At 33.8% G+C, this 21,716-nt stretch overlaps 1 protein-coding gene across 1 annotated transcript in view; it reads left to right on the forward strand.

Annotated features, from left to right (window-relative positions):
- The window catches only part of LOC142353259 (uncharacterized), a 38,984-nt gene extending 21,373 nt beyond the window's left edge, over positions 1 to 17,611 (forward strand). The window contains exons 3-7 of the mRNA XM_075405491.1: positions 3,007 to 3,055; positions 3,272 to 3,388; positions 13,969 to 14,043; positions 15,084 to 15,169; positions 17,377 to 17,611. Of these exons, the coding sequence (XP_075261606.1) occupies positions 3,007 to 3,055; positions 3,272 to 3,388; positions 13,969 to 14,043; positions 15,084 to 15,169; positions 17,377 to 17,388 (339 nt within the window). The 3' untranslated portion in view covers positions 17,389 to 17,611. The remainder of the gene's footprint in view (positions 1 to 3,006; positions 3,056 to 3,271; positions 3,389 to 13,968; positions 14,044 to 15,083; positions 15,170 to 17,376) is intronic.
- Positions 17,612 to 21,716: the final 4,105 nt, after the last annotated feature.

Below are 21,716 nucleotides of genomic sequence, written 5' to 3' on the forward strand. Positions count from 1 at the left end.
TTTATCGAACTTTATGTGCCAGTGAAACTAATAAAGGCGTAAAATGAGGATACTGAGTAGTCTCTGCATACGATGAAATACTTCTGAATGTATTCAAATCACAAATATTAGCAAGAGTTTGTTAAAAATTGTAATTTTTTATGGCTCTATGCATTTTTTTGGCGTTTTCCGAGTTCAACGATCTTTAATGGCCAAGGAAATTTTATTAAGTCTTGCAAATTGTTTACCCGACGGAACGCCAAGACCAAAAATGATTTTGAACGTTTTTTCCGCTAAAATTGCAAACTTTTAATTGTGCACTTTTCAATGTTTTTAAAGCATTTGTCATATTTATCGAGTTTATCTACCTTTAGCGGCATTGCTCTAATTCTTGAGTATTAGAGTCTTGAGATTTCAGTTTCGAATAATAATTTTGAAAAAGATCTATCAGGGTTTTTTCTATTAGGGAAAAAGATCTATTAGAGAGCGTATGTGTCTCATAATAAAGACAGTCCGAATCTAACCCTAAATCTATTGGTCTATGAAAGGCCCGGTGGTCAATCTGTCTATCATATTTCTTCAGTTGTTTCAATTGCATGGAAGGCAAGAAGCGTCTCTGGTGGCTTTTTTCCGGCAATCTGCCGGCTATGTTACTTTTTACTGCCAAAACAACTTGTTTTTTAACAATTTCGTTTGATTTTTTTTTCTGTTTCTGCATGATCCTAGTCTGACCCTAGTCTGCTATAATGGGAAAGACCCCAACTAACTTAACAAGTTAGGGTAAACAATTTTCAGGTAAATTTAGCAGGCTTGATGTCATTCTTTTCATTAAGAGCCGCGAAGCGATAGCGGCTATTATTGGGGACATCGTGGTTTTTTCAATCCAAGAACTGAATAGTAATGTTGCGCTGTTTCTTTTTTGTAAGATGTTTCAACACTCTTTCCTATGAATTTGAGCTCTCAAAACGGATAAACAGGTAAAACCCAGCGGGCATCAGGTTTCAATACGGGCACCTGGTCACGTTTAGTAGTTTCTCGAGTGTTTAGAGTGATGAAGCTACTGGGCAGTCTTTAATTCAAGGTTTAATGATCATTTGGGCGGTGTTTTCGGCCCAAAATCTTTCAAGTTTTCGCGATTTTTTTGCCATTTTTGAATTTTTTTAGACCAGTCTATAATCAGAGTTTGTAAAAATTGATAAAGAACTTTTTTGGGAGACATAATTACTTTTTGACCGTTTTAAGAGCTATTTGTTTTGGTAATCCAAACGTAAACACGAAAGTTTATAACAACATTTACGAATTTTTTCATTTTTTTTAATGTTTGTCATTTTTCGAAATTTTCCATCCCTAGTTGTCAGGAAACCTCTACAGTTTGATATCAAGTTACTTCATAGTTTCTAGTGATAATAGAATTGAATAATTTTACACATTTAATCATCTTGAATTTTGCAATTTTCTGATAAAACTTGTAGTCATTATTTAATTTTTTCCAATCACAGCGGCCAGGAGTCCTCCTCTAGGGTTTTATAATAGGTTAGAGAAAGTTTTTAGTTGCCATGGAATAGTAATCATTCTTTTAATATAACAAATTTTTTGCCATTTTCTGATAAAATCATGGAATGTTTTCAAGAATTTAAAATCACGATTTTTAGAAATTTTTCTTTAAACTTGTAATATTTCATAAGAAATTCTGATAGTTTCATTTTTCTTCGGCCAGTGGCCAGGGAATGATATAAGTTTTGCTAGTTTGTTACTGCATAGTTTTTTTGTTGCAGTGAAATATATTTCAAATTTTTAGAATATCGAATTTTAGTTTTGTTTAATAAAACTCGCAATTTTTTCAGGTATATTGGCGGTTTTTGTAGTTTTTTGAATTTTACTGGCACCAAGGGCCCAGAAACTTCCTCCAAATTTTGATAATAAATTACAGCATAGTAATGGAATTCTGAGCAATTAAGTAATGGAATTCTGAGCGAAATTTTAGTAACACTAGTTTTAGCAATTTTTCGAAAAAACTCTAAAAAATTTCATATTTTCTCTAAAAATTATAATCACGTTTCAAGTTTATCGATCTTTATGTGCCAGGGAAACTAATAAAGGCGTAAAATGTGGATAATGAGTAGTCTCTGCATACGATGAAATACTTCTGAATGTATTCAAATCACAAATATTAGCAAGAGCTTGTTAAAAATTGTAATTTTTTAAAGTTCTATGACTTTTTTGGCGTTTTCCGAGTTCAACGATCATTACTGGCCAAGGAATTTTTTTTAAGTCTTGCGACTTCTTTACCCGACGGAACGCCGAGAACAAAAATGTTTTTGAACGTTTTTTCCGCTAAAATTGCAAACTTTTAATTGTGCACTTTTCAATTTTTTTAAAGCATTTGTCATATTTATCGAGTTTATCTACCTTTAGCGGCATTGCCCTAATTCTTGAGTATTAGAGTCTTGAGATTTCGGTTTCGAATAATAATTTTGAAAAAGATCTATTAGGGTTTTTTTCTATTAGGGAAAAGATCTATTAGAGAGCGTATGTGTCTCATAATAATGACAGTCCGAATCTAACCCTAAGTCTACTGGTCTATGAAAGGCCCGGTGGTCAATCTGTCTATCTTATTTCTTTAGTTGTTTCAATTGCATGGAAGGCAAGAAGCGTCTCTGGTGGCTTTTTTCCGGCAATCTGCCGGCTATGTTACTTTTTACTGCCAAAACAACTTGTTTTTTAACAATTTTATATGATTTTTTTTTGTTTCTGCATGATCCTAGTCTTACGATCCTAGTCTTGTTAAAGAATTACAGCGTGCGTAAATTATGCATTAATTGACGTATTTAGTGGACCTAAGATGATTCATTTTGATTCATAAGATCAGTATTTATTGGTTTCCAAATAAAAATATTCTCAACAGATTTAAAACTCATTCATTTCACCGAGTTCTTAGATTGTCAATGTGTTTCAACTTCAAACAATTCAATTTTCAAAAGCAAAATAACCGAACAATTGAATCAACGATACTAGTTTGGTTTTTAGATACCGGACGTTGGACAAGATGATTATACAAATATGAAACATCCTAAAGGTACAATATAACCGTTTGTGTCTATGATTGGTTTTCTGAGCAAGCAAGATAAGGATTCCTTAAAATATGGTAGAAATTGGATATAGTTTGGCCTTCAAGCTTGACCCAAAACTGCGCAACTTTGAACTTCGAGGCCATTTTAACCCTTAAATAATCATCATAACAGTCTGATCCTAAACAAAATCATTTTTGCATCTTGCTCGTGTTTTTTGTTAGACAGTGACAGAAAACTGAAAATAGGAGTCATTCCCACCAACGGTACTGGAGAACCTGATCACTCTGACGGACCAGATCATGGAACAATTGGTTTCCCAGCATTTCATGCCCTTCACAGTAAGTAGACTCCTTGCATCCTCTTTTTAGTTTCGGTTTGATCTGTACATTTTGTGATTCAGTTTATTTTGTGAGTAAGCACAACAAAATCCGATCCCAAGCTATATTGTTCCTCTATTCGGTTGGTCTCCTCCCTTAGAAGTATAACAAGATTAGATGTGAAAAGTTACTTTCTTCAACGCAAAATTCTTACCTAACTTCACTAATTATGCAGAAACTGCTTTGAAATAAAAAAAATCGCCTGATACAATGTTAAATTATAAATTATATATTTTCGTTACAAAATTAGCGGTTAAATCACATTGTTTCAGCAAATTCACGCCATTATTTTGCATAACCTGTGGTACTGTTGCGGTGAAACAAGTACTCATTTGCCGCTTATCTTACAAAACTCGGTGTTTTGAGGTCATAAAAATTTAATGTTTTGACAACAAAACTTTTTCAACGCCAATTTTTTTTTAAGAGGACAGCGTTTCTCAGACCATTTTGACACACTTTAAAAAAAATGTTGATTAACTTAATCAGCGTGTAGCTGATCTTTGTCACGCCAGAATTCATCTGATCCCAGATATCAGGCAATATTATCACCAGAATACTATTTTATCTAATATTCATTTATTTTCAGTATTTCAGGAGAAAACATACTACAAGTCTTTTTTCTTAAATTCGCCACTTATCCTATATATTTTGAACATGAGATATTTTCTCAGTGGTTCATTTTCTTAATTTCAAAGCTAAATTACCAGTTTACAGCATTCACAACTAAATCATTTATTTTGACCGGATTAACGGCAAATCTTTAAAGTTTATGCCCTTTTGTGACTAGAACTTCAGTGTTGTATACTTCAGTGCTGTATACTAGAACTTTTGTGACTAATCTCCAATGTTGTATATAATTAGAATAATTATTTGCAGATCTCTGCCATTAAAAAAAACGATACACGTTTTGATACATAAACAATTACTGAAAAATCTTCCACTGGCTCATTTTCGGTTTTCTCATTCACCGGGACTTTAAATTAAAAAACGATATTTTTGAATATGGTCAATAGTGATAAAAATTGAAAACGGTCATTAGCTAATTTCACATAAACAGGTTCAAAAGCTTGAGCGAATGGAGGAATTCGTTTTCTTCAAAAGAACTAGAAGTGACTTTCTATGATATTGAAAACATAAAAACGTCTATTCTCTACAATATATTTTCATCTCAAGAATCATAACTCATGTTAAACAAATAAACAATAAACTGTTTTAGATAATTATTCCATGTCGAATCAATTTATAAAAACAGATCATTTTCAACAAACATGAAAGTGAAAGTGTTATGACCAAATAAAAACTAACATCTATTGATACCGAAATTGATTGGGCAATTTGATAAGTGAAAAAGATCTTTGTATTACTTTGAGCGATCTTCATCAGTGTTACCCTGGCTTCTAATTCGTGTGTTTGGCAGTAATGCTTACAATTTACTGTTGTGTTTAATTTTTAATTTTAGGAAGCTCAAAATTTAGAAACCAAAATTTATTTTTTCAATATTTCTTGATTGTATGAGTGCTGATTGTTCCTGGTTTCATGTGAACTTTCAGAAAACAGATGCAAAAATTGTTTAAAATTATTAAAAATTAGGTATTAACGTTTAATTAATTAACAAATATTTGTCAAATTTATGGGGAGGATCTTTTTCAATCTTCTGGTTAAAACTTCAACTTTTATCACAATATAAAGTTTTTAATTCCAGTCAGAAATCAGTATTCTGGGTTTTGATTGAGTAAAAACTCTTTTTGAATTAATAAAAGGAAAATTATACACGCAGACGATAATTACACGGACGTTCCTCGCAGACAACTTCAGTAATGATTCAGAATTTTTTCATTCTGTATTTTTTTCTGCCAAGTATTCTGATCATGTCACTTTTCGGACTGATTCTGGTAAATTCAGAGCGTCTTTCTGCATTTATTCTTCACAGTATGAAAAAACTCAATGAAATTTCTCTGAGCAGAATGGAATTTTATGACTCATACGTTGAATTTTCTCTGAGCAGTATGAAAATTTCACTGATTTTTTACTGAGCATTATGAAAATTTCACTGATTTTTTACTGAGCATTATGATTAAAACTCAACTTTAAAGGAACAGCAGAACAATGCCTATTGAGCCTACCTATTTGAAAAAAAAATAATAAAAAAGGATTTCAAATTGAGCAATGTCAAGATTATGTATAACCTCAAAAATAAGCTCAGACTATAAATAATAAAGAAAATTCTGTTTCAGCTGTTTTGTTTCTGGAGTTTCTGCTGAGTTTCAGCTGTTTTGGCGACTCAGAACCAGGGTGACTTTGAGCCAGGGCGACTCTGAACCAGGGCGAATCTGGACCAGTGCAACTCTAGTGGATACTCTGACCCCTTCCGGCAGTTCCGGAGGTCATTTCGTGAAAATTTAAGTTGTGTATTCCCTGTTGCACAGCTGCCAGAGGCATCCTCACCTGCCGTCAAATCCTCCTGAAATCGGGCGCAGACACCCGGGTCGTCGTCAAATCGCCCAATGTGATGACCATACCTCTGAAACAAATCCAAAGGGCCGAAAAAAAGCCGATAAAGGGGAAACACAATTAGGGTGAAGATAGCAAAACGATATGATAATAGAGTTCAACACAATTGTACACACTTTAACACTTGCACACCTTGATATACACACTACCACATCATTTTACACAGTAAGACACAGAAGTGAACGGTACGCAGGTTGAAGTACAACACTGCCAGCTAGTCATAAACTCCTCAAACACGGAGAGGATCATTGCGGCCAAATGACTGAAGCCATGGCCTTCTTTGTTGAAATGATAAGATTTATCAACATCAAAATCAGCATGTTTTGCCATTTTTGCACTCTTGAAATTAACTCCAAGGTTTTCACTCAAAAAGACGTTATTATTCGTCACCATCACGGGATCTAGATCTCCGCGTCTCATGTTCCCCGCAAATTTAACGTTCGAGGGCCAGACAGCATTCTGGAACTACAAATATTTTTGCAAAATAAAACTTAGTTTTCGGCTTTTAACGTCAATATCTCCTACGATAACAAAAATATGCGTAAAACTCCGTGCATATTCCACCAAATTGTACAGATCATCACATCTGCGACCCCCGACGGCATCGTATTGAGCTCTAAAAAAACAAGCAGAATTTAAAAAAAAAATGAAAAAAAAATGTCAAAAAATTGTTACCCAAAAATCTGAAGCTGAGGGTCGGAATAGATGTAGTGCAAGGCGTCTCTCAGATTTGAATCTCCAATAACAATAAAAGTCATGGGGCAAACATAATAGATCCAAAATGACTCTTAAGGGGGCGATTCGTGGGCCCAACGTGAGACCCAAAGTGTTATGAGTAGAGACCTCAGATTAAGTTGCTTTTTAAATGTAGTAATTTTAAGACATTTATTCCATAGTTCTAAGAAACGTACTATTTGTAAAATATTTATATGAACATAGTCGCCGAACTGCCGGAATAGACTTGCGTGCCGTACAATACAAATACAAACAGATACCTAGTCATTTTAAACTAACAATTTCCTGAGATGCCCGACTGAATTCGTCTTGAAATTGTCTGGAATTCGTCTGGAATTCGTCTGGAATTTGAGATCCGCGACTTCCCCCGGCTTCCGAACCGCTTTCACCAAAAACAACCCTTTGTGTCGCCCCCGAGTCATAAGGAACAATAGATACTTTGCGACTTTCCTTTTTGTTTGTAATATGCAATTCAAGAGAGGACAAACAATCTCTGAAAAGACTATTGTTACAGCGGAGAAGCACAGAGGGGAAATAACACCAAATTCCATCAGAATTAATAACCAATTCCATCCGAATTAATAACAAATTCCATCAGAATTAATAACAAATTCCAAAATCCATATCGGGAATTAACACCCAGATTCGATTCCCAGATTCAAATGCAGATGAAGGGGGGGTGCTGTGCAGACCCTGGTCACCATTGGCATGGGGGGGTGCTGGCAATCAGCGACTTATCATCAACAGTTTTAACACCAAATTTGACTATTTCCCAGGTGTCTGAATTTGCTTTCAGGTCAATTTGATCGCAGGTATTCACAATCCTGGCCGCTCCTGGCCAACCTTCCGGCTGTTCAGAAGGGAACGATACGTCTCGAATCTTCACGGAAGAACCTCAAGAGTCAGAAAAATTTAATTGAATGATGCGGGGTTGAAGAGGAGTGGGGGGGGCGGGTTGAAGAGGAGTGCCCTGCAGTTTCGAAACGAAGGATTCTCCTTCTCCTCTGCACCCCACCCCACTCCTCTCCGGGGTACGATTTCATCGGTCACTAAAAGGTCGTTTTAAAGAAGTGAAAGTACAATCTTCTTTTTGTAACGTGTCCTTACACGATTTTACTTGGTTTTCGCCTGATCGTGCGACACGTTTATCAAATTTTGCAATTTTCGAAAATTTCATTTTTACTATGATTTTGCTCTGATCAGAAAAAACAATAACTAAGAATGCTCAGTGACGATTCATGAAAAAAATAGTTCTTGGTTTTGTCTGCTCATAATGCGATGTAAATTTACCCTTAGGTCACTCTGATTCAATACAGATTTAACTTTTTACCATTGGATTGTAATGAATCAGTACTGAAAGGCTCTAACACGAAGCTCCCGGTAATTTTCAATATTTTCAATGAGTAATAAAGGTTTGAGTCAAAGCATTAGCAAATTTTATCAGTCGTCGGGATGTTGAGAGGGAATTGAAATCCTTGTATGTTTTGTTTTGCCCATCCCTTTCTTGTTCAGAATGCTTTCGACTTTTTCTGTGAATCATTTCTTCGTCTGGAAGCAGTGAAAACTTTTAGGGAAGGCATACATAAAACCATTCCTTGTTAATTTTTCTGAAATAATACGATTTTTTCTATCCAAAAAGAAATAAGATAATCGTAAATCATGATTTGTTCTGCGCAAGATGTGAGTATCAAATTAAAATAATTTCAAAAAGAATTGAACTTTAATTATAACTAATATAGCCCAAATAAAAAAGCCTTATTTAAAAAGACTGGTCACAAAAACTATTTTCTTTCGCCTTTGAAGTGGATACGACACAATGATGATCCACTTAAAACTTTATAAGAAGTTTGATAATAACAATAATGAAATTCACTAAACTTGGTCACTAATATTCACTAAACTTGAAGTTCTTTAAAATCCCTAACGAGGATTGAATTTGATTTCTCTCATACACTGTCCATTCAAATGGGTATGATTTGTACTTAAAATTCTTCTTAGCTAAATCAAAAAGATTTTCTATGACTTCTCTTTGAAAAATTGGGAGGACTTGAAAATGGATCATAATTGGGAAAATCAAGCGCCAGTGACACCGCCTTGTTGTAGTTTGTAATTCGATAGAAAAATTACAACTGGCGGTTACATTCGTTTAGGTATAAACATTTTTTTCTCGCAAGATCGTTTTGGGATGTCCATTTCTCATTTGCCAAAAGTGCTCTCCCAAAGTTGAAGTTTACTTTTCAAAACATGTTTAAAATCTTGAGATCCATGGAGACAAGTTGATATTAGATTGGGAGTAAATTTACTCAGAGACAATCATTGTATTCTTTTTCAGTAAAATGTATGCATGATTTCATCCATTTTAAGCTATTTCTCTGAAGCCTTTCCATTTGCCTGACGATAGGTTTACTGGCAAACCATAAATTTGATCCACAAAAAACAGGCAGTTAATATGTAACTTTTGACAAGATTGCATTTTACTGACTTTTTTGTTCCACTTGGAATTAATCTCTTTAGATGTTCAAGCTTCAGATAACTTTTTTCGTAGAACAATACTGAAGTGATAACCCCATGATGAATTTTGTGAAAATTATATGCCCCATTCTTTGAAATGTCTTTCCGGTGAGATGATTTCATTGGTGCGAAGAAATTGCATATTTTGATTTTTTTGACATTAAAATTAATGGCATCAAAGGCCTTTGCTATGTCGAAAAACACTGTCATCGGCCTTTTTTTTGCCTCAAGTAACCTATAGGACCCGTTGCAATAGAGGACTAAGTGAGTGTTGCTCGAACATAATTACCTAAAACCATATAGCTCTATGCAAAGTTTTTGTAACAAAAGGATCGATAACTGTTTATACATTAGACGCTCAATTAAAAGAGCTAAGCAATGCAATCGGTCGTTAATTCTTCATTTCTAACCTGCTACCGCTTTTAAAATGGGTTCGTACATGAATTTTTATGCACATACTTCCAAACTTACATTTGTTAACGCAGCAGCTGAAAAAAATTAAAAGGTAAATCTAAAATTACGGTAAAGAAGACTTCAGAAAACTTGGGATATTTCCATCGAAAGAGTTAGTACCACTATGAAGGTTTTTGACTTCATCACTCAGAAGTGCATTGCTAAACTTAATGTCTTCAAGAAAATTTTCCGTACTTTGATTTAATTGGCTAACAAGTTCAGAGTTGTCTTGAAGGAAATTAGAAGCAAAGTGATTGTGCATTGCAAAAAATATGCAATGCTCTTGTAACCAAAAACTCAGTTTTCCACATACATCATTTTCTGAGGAAAAGCTGGTTGTTTTGTTACGTGTCTTATCAGTCTATATGCATCGTTTGTTGATCGTATCCTGTTTTTTTCAACGAATTGTTTCCTGTCAATTTTTAGAGAAATTTATAACTGTTCCCTGAGTAGTGAATTTTTCTCTGCATTTCGTATTTTTTTCAAAACTGCACTCAGTTTAATTTCTAAATGGATATGGTTAGAGAACATGTGAAGAGACGCATTGGTTTTTTGAGACGTTTTCAGTGGAATTACAACCAAAGACGCAAAAAAAACTGAAACAAACTAATTTTTCCGACCCCTACTGAGGAGGGCGGAGGAACTATAAACTCAAATAGTATTTTTCTTCAGTCAATTTTGACCGATCGATATCGTCATCGTAGGGAGTTGTGAGTGGTATCATTAAAAAGACCGTCGAGTGTGTAATTTAGAATTAAACAGAATTTTATGATTTTCGATTTCTGGAGCGATTTATTGTCGTTTAATTTTTTGTGAATATTAGAAGTATTTGCATTGCCTTTAATCAACTTTTCCGGAATTTTTGACTAAAATTCCATCAATTTTGTTACAATATGTTAACATTGTTAAGAATAGTGTTATTGATTTTGGTTTTAAGAATGAAAATTTTTGTTGAATATTTTGATTTCATTTTTTGGCAAAAACTTTGGCTAAGTATTTCAAAATTGAGCCTTTTTCATTAAAATTAGCACGAATTAAGCTTCTTTAGTTCAGTTTGATTAAATTCGCCGGAAAAACACAAACTAAAAACCAGTAACACAATCTTTGTAAACTCCAAAAGGGGAAGAGTTTTACTTCCACTTCCATTGAGAGTGCTCTGTAATGCAAATTTTGTCGTTTTGGCTAACTTCACTTGAGGATTATCAAAAACGCAGCATTGGTTTTGAATTTGTTAAATAACAAAAAATCTACATTTATCGCATTAAAAAAATTAAGTGCTCCTATTGGACAAACAGAATTAGCAGGGCTAGTTGTGGACCAATCTTAGACCGACACAACACAAAAATATTTCTGATTGTAGTCAGTCAGCCTTCCTAAAGAAAAAAAATCCAATCTTTTATATTAATTAAAGAACAGAACAATTAAAATTCAAAACTTAATGGTGTTAGTTCCAATTGGCTTCCTAAGCAGCCTAATGTCTCTAGGTTTTTACTCGAAAGCTTACGGCCGTTTTGACTTTGACTTTTAAATAAACATGGACTTATTGAGCTTTGCCGCTATTTTTTGTTAATTTGGTCAACTTTTAGCTCAGTGTCGTCAAAGAGAAGATGCTTCTTTTTTCTAATCAATTAAAATATGTTCTTGATTGCAGTTTTACACGTTAAGTTACGTTTTTCTGGCTTTGATAAAGTTAGATTTCACAATTTTTTTATTTTTAGGCATTTGCACAATTGAAGTTATTTAAATCATAAAGGTACCGACTATTTTTTAAAGGCTCCGACACCGCTTTCTCGAAAAGTTCAATTGAATTTTTTACAGTCATCGTTAACTGTCGTTTTTACTTTTTTAATCGTACAAAATTTTCTGGATTATGAAAGCTCTCAATGGCTTTTTCGGAGGAATAAAAGCGCCTATATTTTGATTTGAGTTGATAACTCATGGCTTTCATGACTTTGAAAGCAGTTGTTTTCAAAAATCAAAAAAGACATTTTCCTTCTTTTTTCTCTATTTGTTACCTGGTCTTGTTACTTACAAGTCATATACGATATTATTGGCGTCAATGCAATGCGAGAGTCTTCAAAATTTAATGCTTTTAAAAAAGAATTTGTTATGAATTTACTGGCTTCGAAACGGGTTTTTCGCAAAAAAAAAGAAATTTTTTTTATTTGTGTCACTATTTGCAGACGTTTTTTTAGTTAGACAAATTTTTTAAAAAACTACAGTTTTCAGGGGCTTCCTTTGGACAAACAAACGAACCTTTTCGACTTTTTCATTTTGTAGCTTATGCCTTTCATAACTTTGAAAATAGTTTCTTTCAGGAAAAATTAAAAAATTACTTAGTTTTTCCTTTTTTCTTTTTTGTCAAAATAATCTCAAAAATGATAGGCCACATACCAAAATATTGCCGTGCGAAAAACAAGCAGTTAAACATATTTTGAGGGGCAAATTACGGCTTAACGGCTTAGACAGTGTTTTCTCACAAGTTTTAATTGAATTTTTGTTTGTTGTCTCTGTTTGTTGTTCTTTTCTGTAATCGCTTAAAAAAATTGAGCAAAGAAAACTCTTAAGGCCATCCTATAGAAGCCTAGGTAATCAAAAACCTGTTGGATGTTTTCAGTTGATATCTAATGGTTCTCATGTCTTTGAAACAAAATGTTTTTTAAAACATAAGCGAGTTTTTTAATTTTTCATTTTTTGTTCCTTTGTCTGATTGTTACCGAGCCTTATTAGGGACTTGTACCATATCTTTCATAGTCAAGTGCAAGTTATTTTGTTTAGTTTTCTCATTTTAATCTGACACTGTTTTAACTTTGTTACTAACTTTTCTTTAAATGAACATAATGTTTTGGATGTAATTAATGTTGTTGTTTGAATTTGCTCTTCGTCTTGACTCGCTTTCTTAATATTGGCAGATCTCATCAGTCTAATGCTGAGATAGTTAATCCACTGAGCTGATTGCTTTGGAGGCAAGCTCTTTGTTATATACCAATTTTTTGAAAGATACATGAACTTTTGGGGGTTTTCTATCTGTTCCTCATTTGGTAGACAATTATGCCAAAATTGTGGATGAACAGGGTCGAAACATTATGCGCAATCGCACATTACCGACCCTCTTTGTTTTAACTTACGGTGCAAAGAACCGACAATGTTATCAATTGAGTTAAATGAGGACATTGGAAAATTGAAATTGATCGTAAATTCGTCCTATTTAGCTTTGCCAAAATTACAACGTTTCATTTTTTGGCAAAGCTTCTTACTCAGCATATTAAATAAAATTTCAGCAAAAATTACTTGTGATCTGAGAACAAATTCTCCTCTAATATATCGCCACACAAATTAGCATTACTACTAAGAAAGATGTCCAGTCACCTTGAGGAATGCTTGAAAGGATTCACTTCTTTGCAAAGAACATCATACATAAATTTTTATGCAAAAAATATACGTAAGAAAATTAAAGCCGACACCTAACAAGGCAACAGTCATCGAGCAAGAAACAAGAATCAACACTCAATAAATCTGCTGAAGCTAGGGGTACTCGAGGTCATCAAGTGATATACAAGTTTTAGCACTTTACACGGTTATTCAGCTGAAATGTATGACAACAATCTGGAGGAAACTTAGCTGAAACTAACCTTGTTGTTTTCAAATGCTTCCGCTATTATTTATTTTCTAGCCAAAAAAGTTAATGACAGCTATTGTCCATTTATGACACATTGGTCTTCTATCCTATCCCCGCCTGTCTTTTCAGAGGATTTTTTTGTCTACCATATAGACATTACTAACTGAACAGCTCCTTTAGGCGATTTTGTATACTCGAACTTGTCGCTGTTTTCCGCAATAAAATTGGACATGTTAATAAAGCAGAGATGAAAAAGAAAAACTAGATAAAATTCCGCTCGGTTGCTAATTGCTGGTTGAAAAGACTAATTGGCGATAATCTATTTTTAATATCCATATCTTTGATATCTCTTCAATCTAAGATATCTTTATACACTAATAACGAATTCCTCAAAATCAAGTCTTCGACCAAAAAAATCTTAATTAAGCAAAAAACAGTGACAAAATATTGATTCTAGTTCTAATCTAAAACTGCTATAGAGTAAGTAATGAATTTTTCCGCCAGACATTGTATTGAACCACAAAGTAATTAAGAAACCAAGGTTGACAGTTAAAACAGTTAAATTAGAACAGCTATGAACAAAATGCTCTAAAATTTCGTCCAGAGTTCAATGCCAGTAGTGTGGAAAAGAAACCCTTGTAGAGTATTCAATAGATGTAAAACTTGAAATTGATGTAAAATTCTACCGAAGTTAAAAATGTGGAAGTTTCAGGTGGAATACATGGAGATGCTCAACAGAATGTGAGTCAACCTCGAGTCAAAGAAAAACCAAAAAAAGGAATTGAACGTTAGAACAACTTTTATGCCATTCCCCCCCCCCCCCCCCGTGCGGGTTCTGAAGAGGTCTGGAATATTCTGTTTGTTCACCAACCCCTTGAGATTCGGGCCGTTTTGTCTGCAACCTCAATTGCCCTGTTCAGAGACATATTTGGTCTGCTCGGTCTCAAAACCCCTGTTCTTGGCCAAATTTATTCTGATCAGACTCGGTCATGTGCCCCATCCTTGCTTTGGTTTAAGAATGGTGCTTTTGCAAACAGCAAGAGATTAGTCAAAATCAGTTGTTTGGTTCTACGTGATAATGTGGTTCACAAATTATCATAAGTTGATCAGTACCTATGGTGTGTTCCGTGACCCACAACTGCCTTGATCAGATCTTAGTGGGTTGCCGAGAGTGCTCTCCGAAACGACTCTAAAACCTAATCGGAATTTGGGTTTCCATAGCACCTCCGATCTGATAAGACAATATTCTTTCGTGTACAGTCAATCAAAGCTTTTAGCTTAGTTTTATTGATTTAAAGTTATCTTCACATCCCCAACTTTAGATGCTGTGGTATGGTTATGTCGTTACGTTAAGAATTAAAATTAATTCTGGGAATTTTTGAAAGAACCATTTTTGTCAGCATTAGGACTCCTGGGAAAAATTATGATGCGCATTACAGCTTCGTGTTGATAATATATCTCTATTATATTTTGAATTTCGGTCGTAATCTTTCGTCCATATTGCTAACTTAGTTAAAAACGCCTATTTTATGCCTGATAAAGTTCATAACCCGACAGTCTGTAACCCATTCACTTCCTGCCTACGTGGGTCTAATCAGAAAGGTATTTAATTACCAAAAATCTTCAGACTAATTTGTTATTGCCAACAATTACCTGAAATACGTCTGATATTTGAGCTAGCTATTATTATCAACTGTAGTGATCGCTTTATCTTTAAGTCAATCAGACTGCCTATTCTGAAAAACTTTTATTTGCAATTTTATCGATTTTTACCAATTTCATTTTTAGCGTCTTGTGATTATTAATCAAAAACATCTTTCATTGCAGGCAAAGGCTCGTCAGTAACAGCGCCACCTTTGCTGGAGAGTTCTGGAACTCTAACAATGAAAACAACCACAGTGGACACGAATCAGGTCAGGATAGTGCTGACGGCGAGTCACTATACTTTATTTATTTGCTTCTTTTGACTTTGAGTTGAGTTATTAGTATGACCAAAGTTTTCCAAGTTTGCAAGAAAAAATCATTCGGAATTCTTTTAAAAGAATTTGAACGGGTTAACTGCTTCTGTTCGGTGGACATTTGATGTAAAAAAATATACTTTTTACGAATTTGCTTCCGTTCGTTTACTGCACGTAGTATTGGTTTTCCAAAAAAATTTCATCTATGTCAAAATGAAAATATGACAAGTACGATACAACTCTTGTTTTGGTAAAAACTGCAGCTTTTGGACCAGAATAAGGAAAAATTTATATTATTTACTTGTAGGTTTTTCGATTTCTTATGAGCGAAAACTTCGTTTTTAGATTTAAAAATTAAGTTATCAACGTAATGGTGTTTTGACAGAAAAATAAGTTTTTGAGGTAAAACACGCGGCAAATAGTTTCAATATAGGCTATGCCAACAGAGTGGGAAAAAAACATTTTTAAAAATCGGAAAATTTTGTTCACTCTTTCTGTGTGGTTTCGCTCTGTGAATTATTAAAAGTATTTTTGATGGTTCTTTCGGGTTAATGTTCTTTAAAGAAAAAAATTTGTGAAATTTTAACTTAGAGAAAATCACTCAAATGTACTGGAATATGAAATAATGCGTTTTATCTTTTTGTTCATAAAGCTTTGCTATTCAATTGAAGTAGCTGCGGTCATTTTTATACATCCAGTCTTGTCTGAGCATATTTTCTTTTCATTAAGTTGTTGTTTTGAAAGTAAAAATTGTTATTAACATAAATATTAAAATATTGAACTTCAATTTTGACCCGGATCATAGTAATATAGTAAATCAGCGCTGAATCCTAATTTATCTCAGTCTGTAGTTTACTATCAACATGTTGTGATCATGTCACGTTTCACTACAAAAAACGTAAATTCAGACAAAAAAACAAAGTCTGTTCGGTGTAAAAACAGCACTGAAACCTTAAACTTAGCTTAAACTCTTCAATTTTGTTTTTCAGCCTTTTTTGTCTGATCAGAGCTCATAACATAGTATTATAAATTGTTACAGAAAAAAATGCTTCCACTAAACTCTACTTAGAGAAAGAAACCAACTGCATAATTGCTAATTTTTGATTGATTGAAACTACTAGGCTGAAAAATTATTTACACTATTAAAGTACCTGGAGTTTGACGTGAACGTCATGCCCTCTGGCATGACCCTATTGATTTTTGATACTCCAGATGTGTCTGCTACCCCAGAGGTTGCATCTCATCTGAATCTGATAGTAGCTTCGTCCGAGTCTGAATCACTGGATCACTAGCAACTGAATGTTTTCAACTGAACGTTTTCAGATGATCCTGGACATTAATAATTCAACTACACCCCCTGATTAAACTAACCCCCCCCCCCGTTTTGTTTTAATTCAACAATTCACTACTACCCACTCAAATACCCCCCGTTTTATTTTTAATTCAACAATTCAATACCCCCCCCCCCCTGATTCAACTACCCCAGCCGCGTTTTGTTTTAATTCCACAATTAAATACCCCCCCCCCCCCCTGTTTATTGGCACTGATTAACTGGATCAATTAAATTTCATCTTCCATTATATCACAGTCCACAGTCACATAAGTATCTAAAAAATAGGAATTAGTTCGTAACAACCTTAAAAAAAACAAAAAAAACGGAGTGGTTCAACTGGTTTTCAATTATTTAACCGGAATAACTGATTTTGCACTGGTTTTGCACTGGTTTTCCCTGTTAATTACTGGTTTTTGTCTGCAAAATCCCTTGATTTTGCAATTTTCCGGGGGTTTTTAGTGATAATGTATGTGCATTGTGCAAAAATTCAAAAACATTTTAGGAAGATTCAGAAAATTTCAAAATAGATTATGATTATTGTATGAACAGAGAAAGGAATCAAAACTGACTGTGCATAGCAAATTCATGAAAAAAATATCATTGTCTTAACTTATTCTGCGAAGTCTTCGAGCAAAATACCTTTAGAATAATATGAAACAGTACTGATAATGCCTTCAGTTCTCTAACTGGGGTATAAAATTTCAGATATGGCAGATATGGCACTGATACCCACATTAATTTTGACTTTATTAGTTGCTATTATGATCTTGTAATTATTTTCCTGAGACAAAAATAGATAAAAATTGAGAAAAAAATGGTCTGCTTTTAGACTGGTGAATAGCAAAAGTGATATCGGAGAACAGAGAGGACTTCATCGATGACATCCAAAGAGTGATCGAGTAAATGAACTCTGTAGAATAATGCCAATCCCAACATTCAATTTCTATCTCTCGCGATAATTCTTTCTTCGGACAGTCAACTTCTGTGGTAATTATTTAAAAAAAATATAACCTGAAAAACAAAGCGTATGTTACTATTTGTTGCTTAGTACTGGTGTGCATAGATTGCTCTGAATTTCTGAAAACAATTTTCAGTCACCCAATTTTTCCAATGAGCTTCTTGGGAAAATCTTAGTATTATCTACGCATCGAAAACCCGGGTCGAGGTTTCAACGCTAAAAATCGCTTAAAAATTAAGATTTGCGGTGAATGCGGTGAAAAGATGTAAGAATTGCGATCTTACAAAAATTAACCGCTAAAAATTACTGTATATTTTTTGCGGTAAATTTTTGTAAGATTTGCGGTTTTTAGCGGTAAAATTTTTATTTTCACCGGTTCCGGAGGGTAGCGGTGAATTGTTTTTGCTCACGGCTTAAGCGGTGAAAATAAAAAAAATTCGCCGCTATAACCGCAAATCTTACAAAATTTTAACGCATTCATTTTCATAACGTTCATTGAATCTAATTTACATTCACAAGAAGTGTTAATAAAGTAAGTAACTTTGTAGTCTACCCAATCAAAAACCTAATTGACTTCCTTATTAGGTATAAATGACCTAGACAATGCTATCAGTTGTTACCTAATGTCTCGTATTACTTCAAATAAAATTGTTTTGAGAAACTGTCGGGGAACTTTTTAACTTTCCAACTATTTTACTTCTCTCAATTTTTGACGTAGTCTCAGTGAAAACAGGCGGAAACTAATTCCTAAGTGTTATAAAATAAAATCTGTAACGGTTTTATATTTAACTAATTGTTCGTTTTGATACTGAGTTTTCCATTTTTTTCAGTTTTGAGCTTTATTGCACATTTTATAGATTCATTTTGTTCCTTTGTCGAATTACCACATTATTGATCAATCCAATTGAAGGAAAGCATAGTTGACAAAATGCACAGCGTTTAAAACAGGTGTAATTGAATATTTACACGTTTTATTTACATGTTTTTGTGTAAAAGTTCATGCTTTTGGTCTGAGACACATCTTTCTTGCCTTGCAAAATTTGGTGGATTTTACAATGATATCTCTGTTTCTTTTTCTTTTTTTGTTGTTGGTGTATTTTTCCATTGTTGCCTTAGTTCGTTTTCTTTTTGTTGTTTGCGTTCAGAAAAGGCGTGTCTGAATACTTTGTTGCTGATGAAAAATGTATGCTTTTGGGCTGAGACGCAGTTATCTCGCAAAATTTGGTGGACCGTGTTTTAAACGTCCATCTATTATAGTCCTTCTTTTTGCTTCTGTATGACGTTTATCCGATTATTTTGTCTCTCAATGGTTTCCCCAGGACGTAGAATTGAAACTTTTAAAAGATTTGAGTTCATAGTTATTAGCTTTAATGAATTTCAAACTCTTTTTTTCAATTCAACTCTCTCCTTTTTCAAGGCCATCGCGAGCATTAAATCTAGAATAGAATGAAAAGCTAAATTTTATGCTAAATTCTATTGAAGCCATGCGGATTTGTCCACTTTGTTCAATATGTATATTTAGCAACTATTATTAGTACACAATCGTCATACATGAAGTTAAACTGGAACTCAAACTCGAACTATCTCAACTTCCAGCAAAATAATACTTTTACTTAACAGCATTGCATCAGATTCTTTGCGATTGGATTGCGAATCAACCTGTTATTGATACAGGACATTCAACAAAACTTCTACATGGCTAACAAACTTCCCATGGCATCAAATTTACACTGAAAAAATGACGTTATAGAAAAGTGTTCACATTCTGTCGACATTTATATCTACAACCAATCAACAGTTCGAATTGAAATGTAAACCCACGTGACTAGCAGCATAAAATGAGCTTGAATCACTACCAAAAAACAGAAGAAACTAGTAAATTTGGTTAGATTAAACTGACATACAGTGCGTATTGAAGCACACTTTCTTGAGGGGTAAATTAATTCTTATCGTGTCTTGTTTTTGTAGATCATATTAGTGGTTGTACAGTTTTAATTCAACACTTCTTTGTGAAAAGAGAACTAACAATGATATTCCCAAAATTTTCTTTCTGAGGAACAAAGTTCCTATGCAAGAGAAATTTTGTGCAAAGCATAGAGTCAGTTTCTCCTGCTGGCTTTAACAAATCCCACTCTATTTCAACAATGGTGTTATAGAAACCAATGGAGACTTGCTAACTGTGAAGTTAGAAAATTTTTATTATTGTTATAATTATCAGATTTTCAACTGGTAAAAAATAATGTTTTACAATTGCTAACTGTAGCAGGTTGAAACTTTGCATAGTCATAGCCAAGTTATAGGGCTACATTGAGAAGGAACGGACTTCCTAAATTCGGTTTATAAATTGAGTTATTAACAGAGAGACACACGTTAGTTATACAGCAAAGGTGAGCAATTAGTTATCAGGAGTAATAGAACAACAAGCAATGCAACTGTAATCTACAGTATAGCGGATAATACAGTTCACAAAAGTTAACTGCAAAGACACATTATCCGGACAAATTTTAAACCGCTGAAACGAACTGGGCGGTGCAGAGTTTTCTTTGATTTTGATAGGAGAGCAGCCGTTACAAGTTATATATTTTGAATAATGGCTTCGATCATTTAATTTCAGTTTTCTTTGAGATTTCAGTACTGTTCATTTTTGGGGTTTCTTTTTTGTTGTCATTTCCCCATAGTCTTTTTATGAGGAAGACCCGTTGATATCTATATGAAAAGCAAGTGAGGATTTACAAAACTTGAGGATAACATCTTACAAATACAGTGCCCTGAACATCGTAAAAATGTGAGTGAAGTTATGGCTTCTACCTGTGTTTGTAGTTATTTGGCAGTCTCGTGATTTATTCTCAACCATATGAGGCCCAATTGGCTTCCTGATGTGTTGCAACTTTATCTATCTCTTTTTGTTGAAATCTTTTCTGTTATGACTTCTAAAAATAATTGTTTTCAAAAAAACATTCGAATTTTTGAGCTTCAGCATTTTAAATCGTTTTTCGGTCAGGTTTCAGCTTAGCTTCTGTAAAGACACGTCACAACCCATTTCCAGTGAGCTATAAACTGATCTTTATGCCAGTTTCATTTTCAACCTCTTGTTTCTCGGCTTTGTTACTACTGTTACTACGAGATCTCATGAAGTGTTTGAGATTAGTACAATTCAAGCAATTTTCATTTTCTTTATAATTTTTAATTTTAATGGTGGGTCCAACTGGCTTTGCAATATTGCCCAACTGAAAAATTTTAATGCTTTTATAGACAAGTTTATGGTTTTAACGGCTTCACTGTTATTTTCGCGCAAAGTTATTTGAACTTTTTATTTTTGCCCGTATTTGTCCTTCTTTTTGTAGTCGTATGAAGTACACTGGATGAAAACAGCTATCAATTGCATTCCATGGAGATATAAATGAACATTTCAGTGATTTCAGTTAAAATCTAACGATAATAGTCATTTTGAAATTAATTGTTTTCAAAAATAGAAAAGTATTTTTGAAGTTCGCACCTTCTTGCTCTTTTTTGTCGAGGCGTTACCCAGTCGATTGAGGACAGGTCCCATATCTTTTCTAATTAAGTATGTGTTACTTTACTCTGTTTAAGTTTTATCGGATACCAGTTTGATTCATTTTGTTATGATTTTTTTTGAATATAGTCATCGAGTTTTGGCCGTAAGTAATTATTGTTATTTGACTTTTGTTATTGTGTTTTCTAGTAGTCCTAATAATGACAAGTTTCACGGGCCCTCTAGCGTGGCATTGTTGTAGTCCATTGGTGTTTTCTGAGCGATATGTATGTGTTTTAAAGTTTTGTATCTCTTTGTCTTTTGGTAGGCAATTAAGTCAAGAATGTAGGTAAGCGGGGTCGGAATTTTACGTGCGTACGCACATTACCGAGCCTTCTTGTTTGATCTCTATTCAAAAAGTGGAGTTTTTGAATGTAGAAATCAGTTTACTGGTATCCAAAGAAAAACGGTGCGTTATGCAGAACTGGTTAGCCTTGCTTTTTTTAAAGGTGATTGGTTTTCGGTGAATTTTTTTAGAAGAATAAATTATAAAATTATTAAATCAATTAAAATACAAGGAGATTTCAAATGCGAGATTTCTTCAGTTTTTTTCGTAAAACCAATTGATTGATATAATGCATTTGCTATAATTTTTTTAGAAATAAACCAGTTTGTGGTTGAGAACAGGAAAGAGCCGTCACAGCAGTTCATTGCTGCT

This window comes from Convolutriloba macropyga, chromosome 14 (genome assembly GCF_964194025.1).
Source record: "Convolutriloba macropyga chromosome 14, txConMacr16.3, whole genome shotgun sequence".
NCBI lineage: Eukaryota > Metazoa > Xenacoelomorpha > Acoela > Convolutidae > Convolutriloba > Convolutriloba macropyga.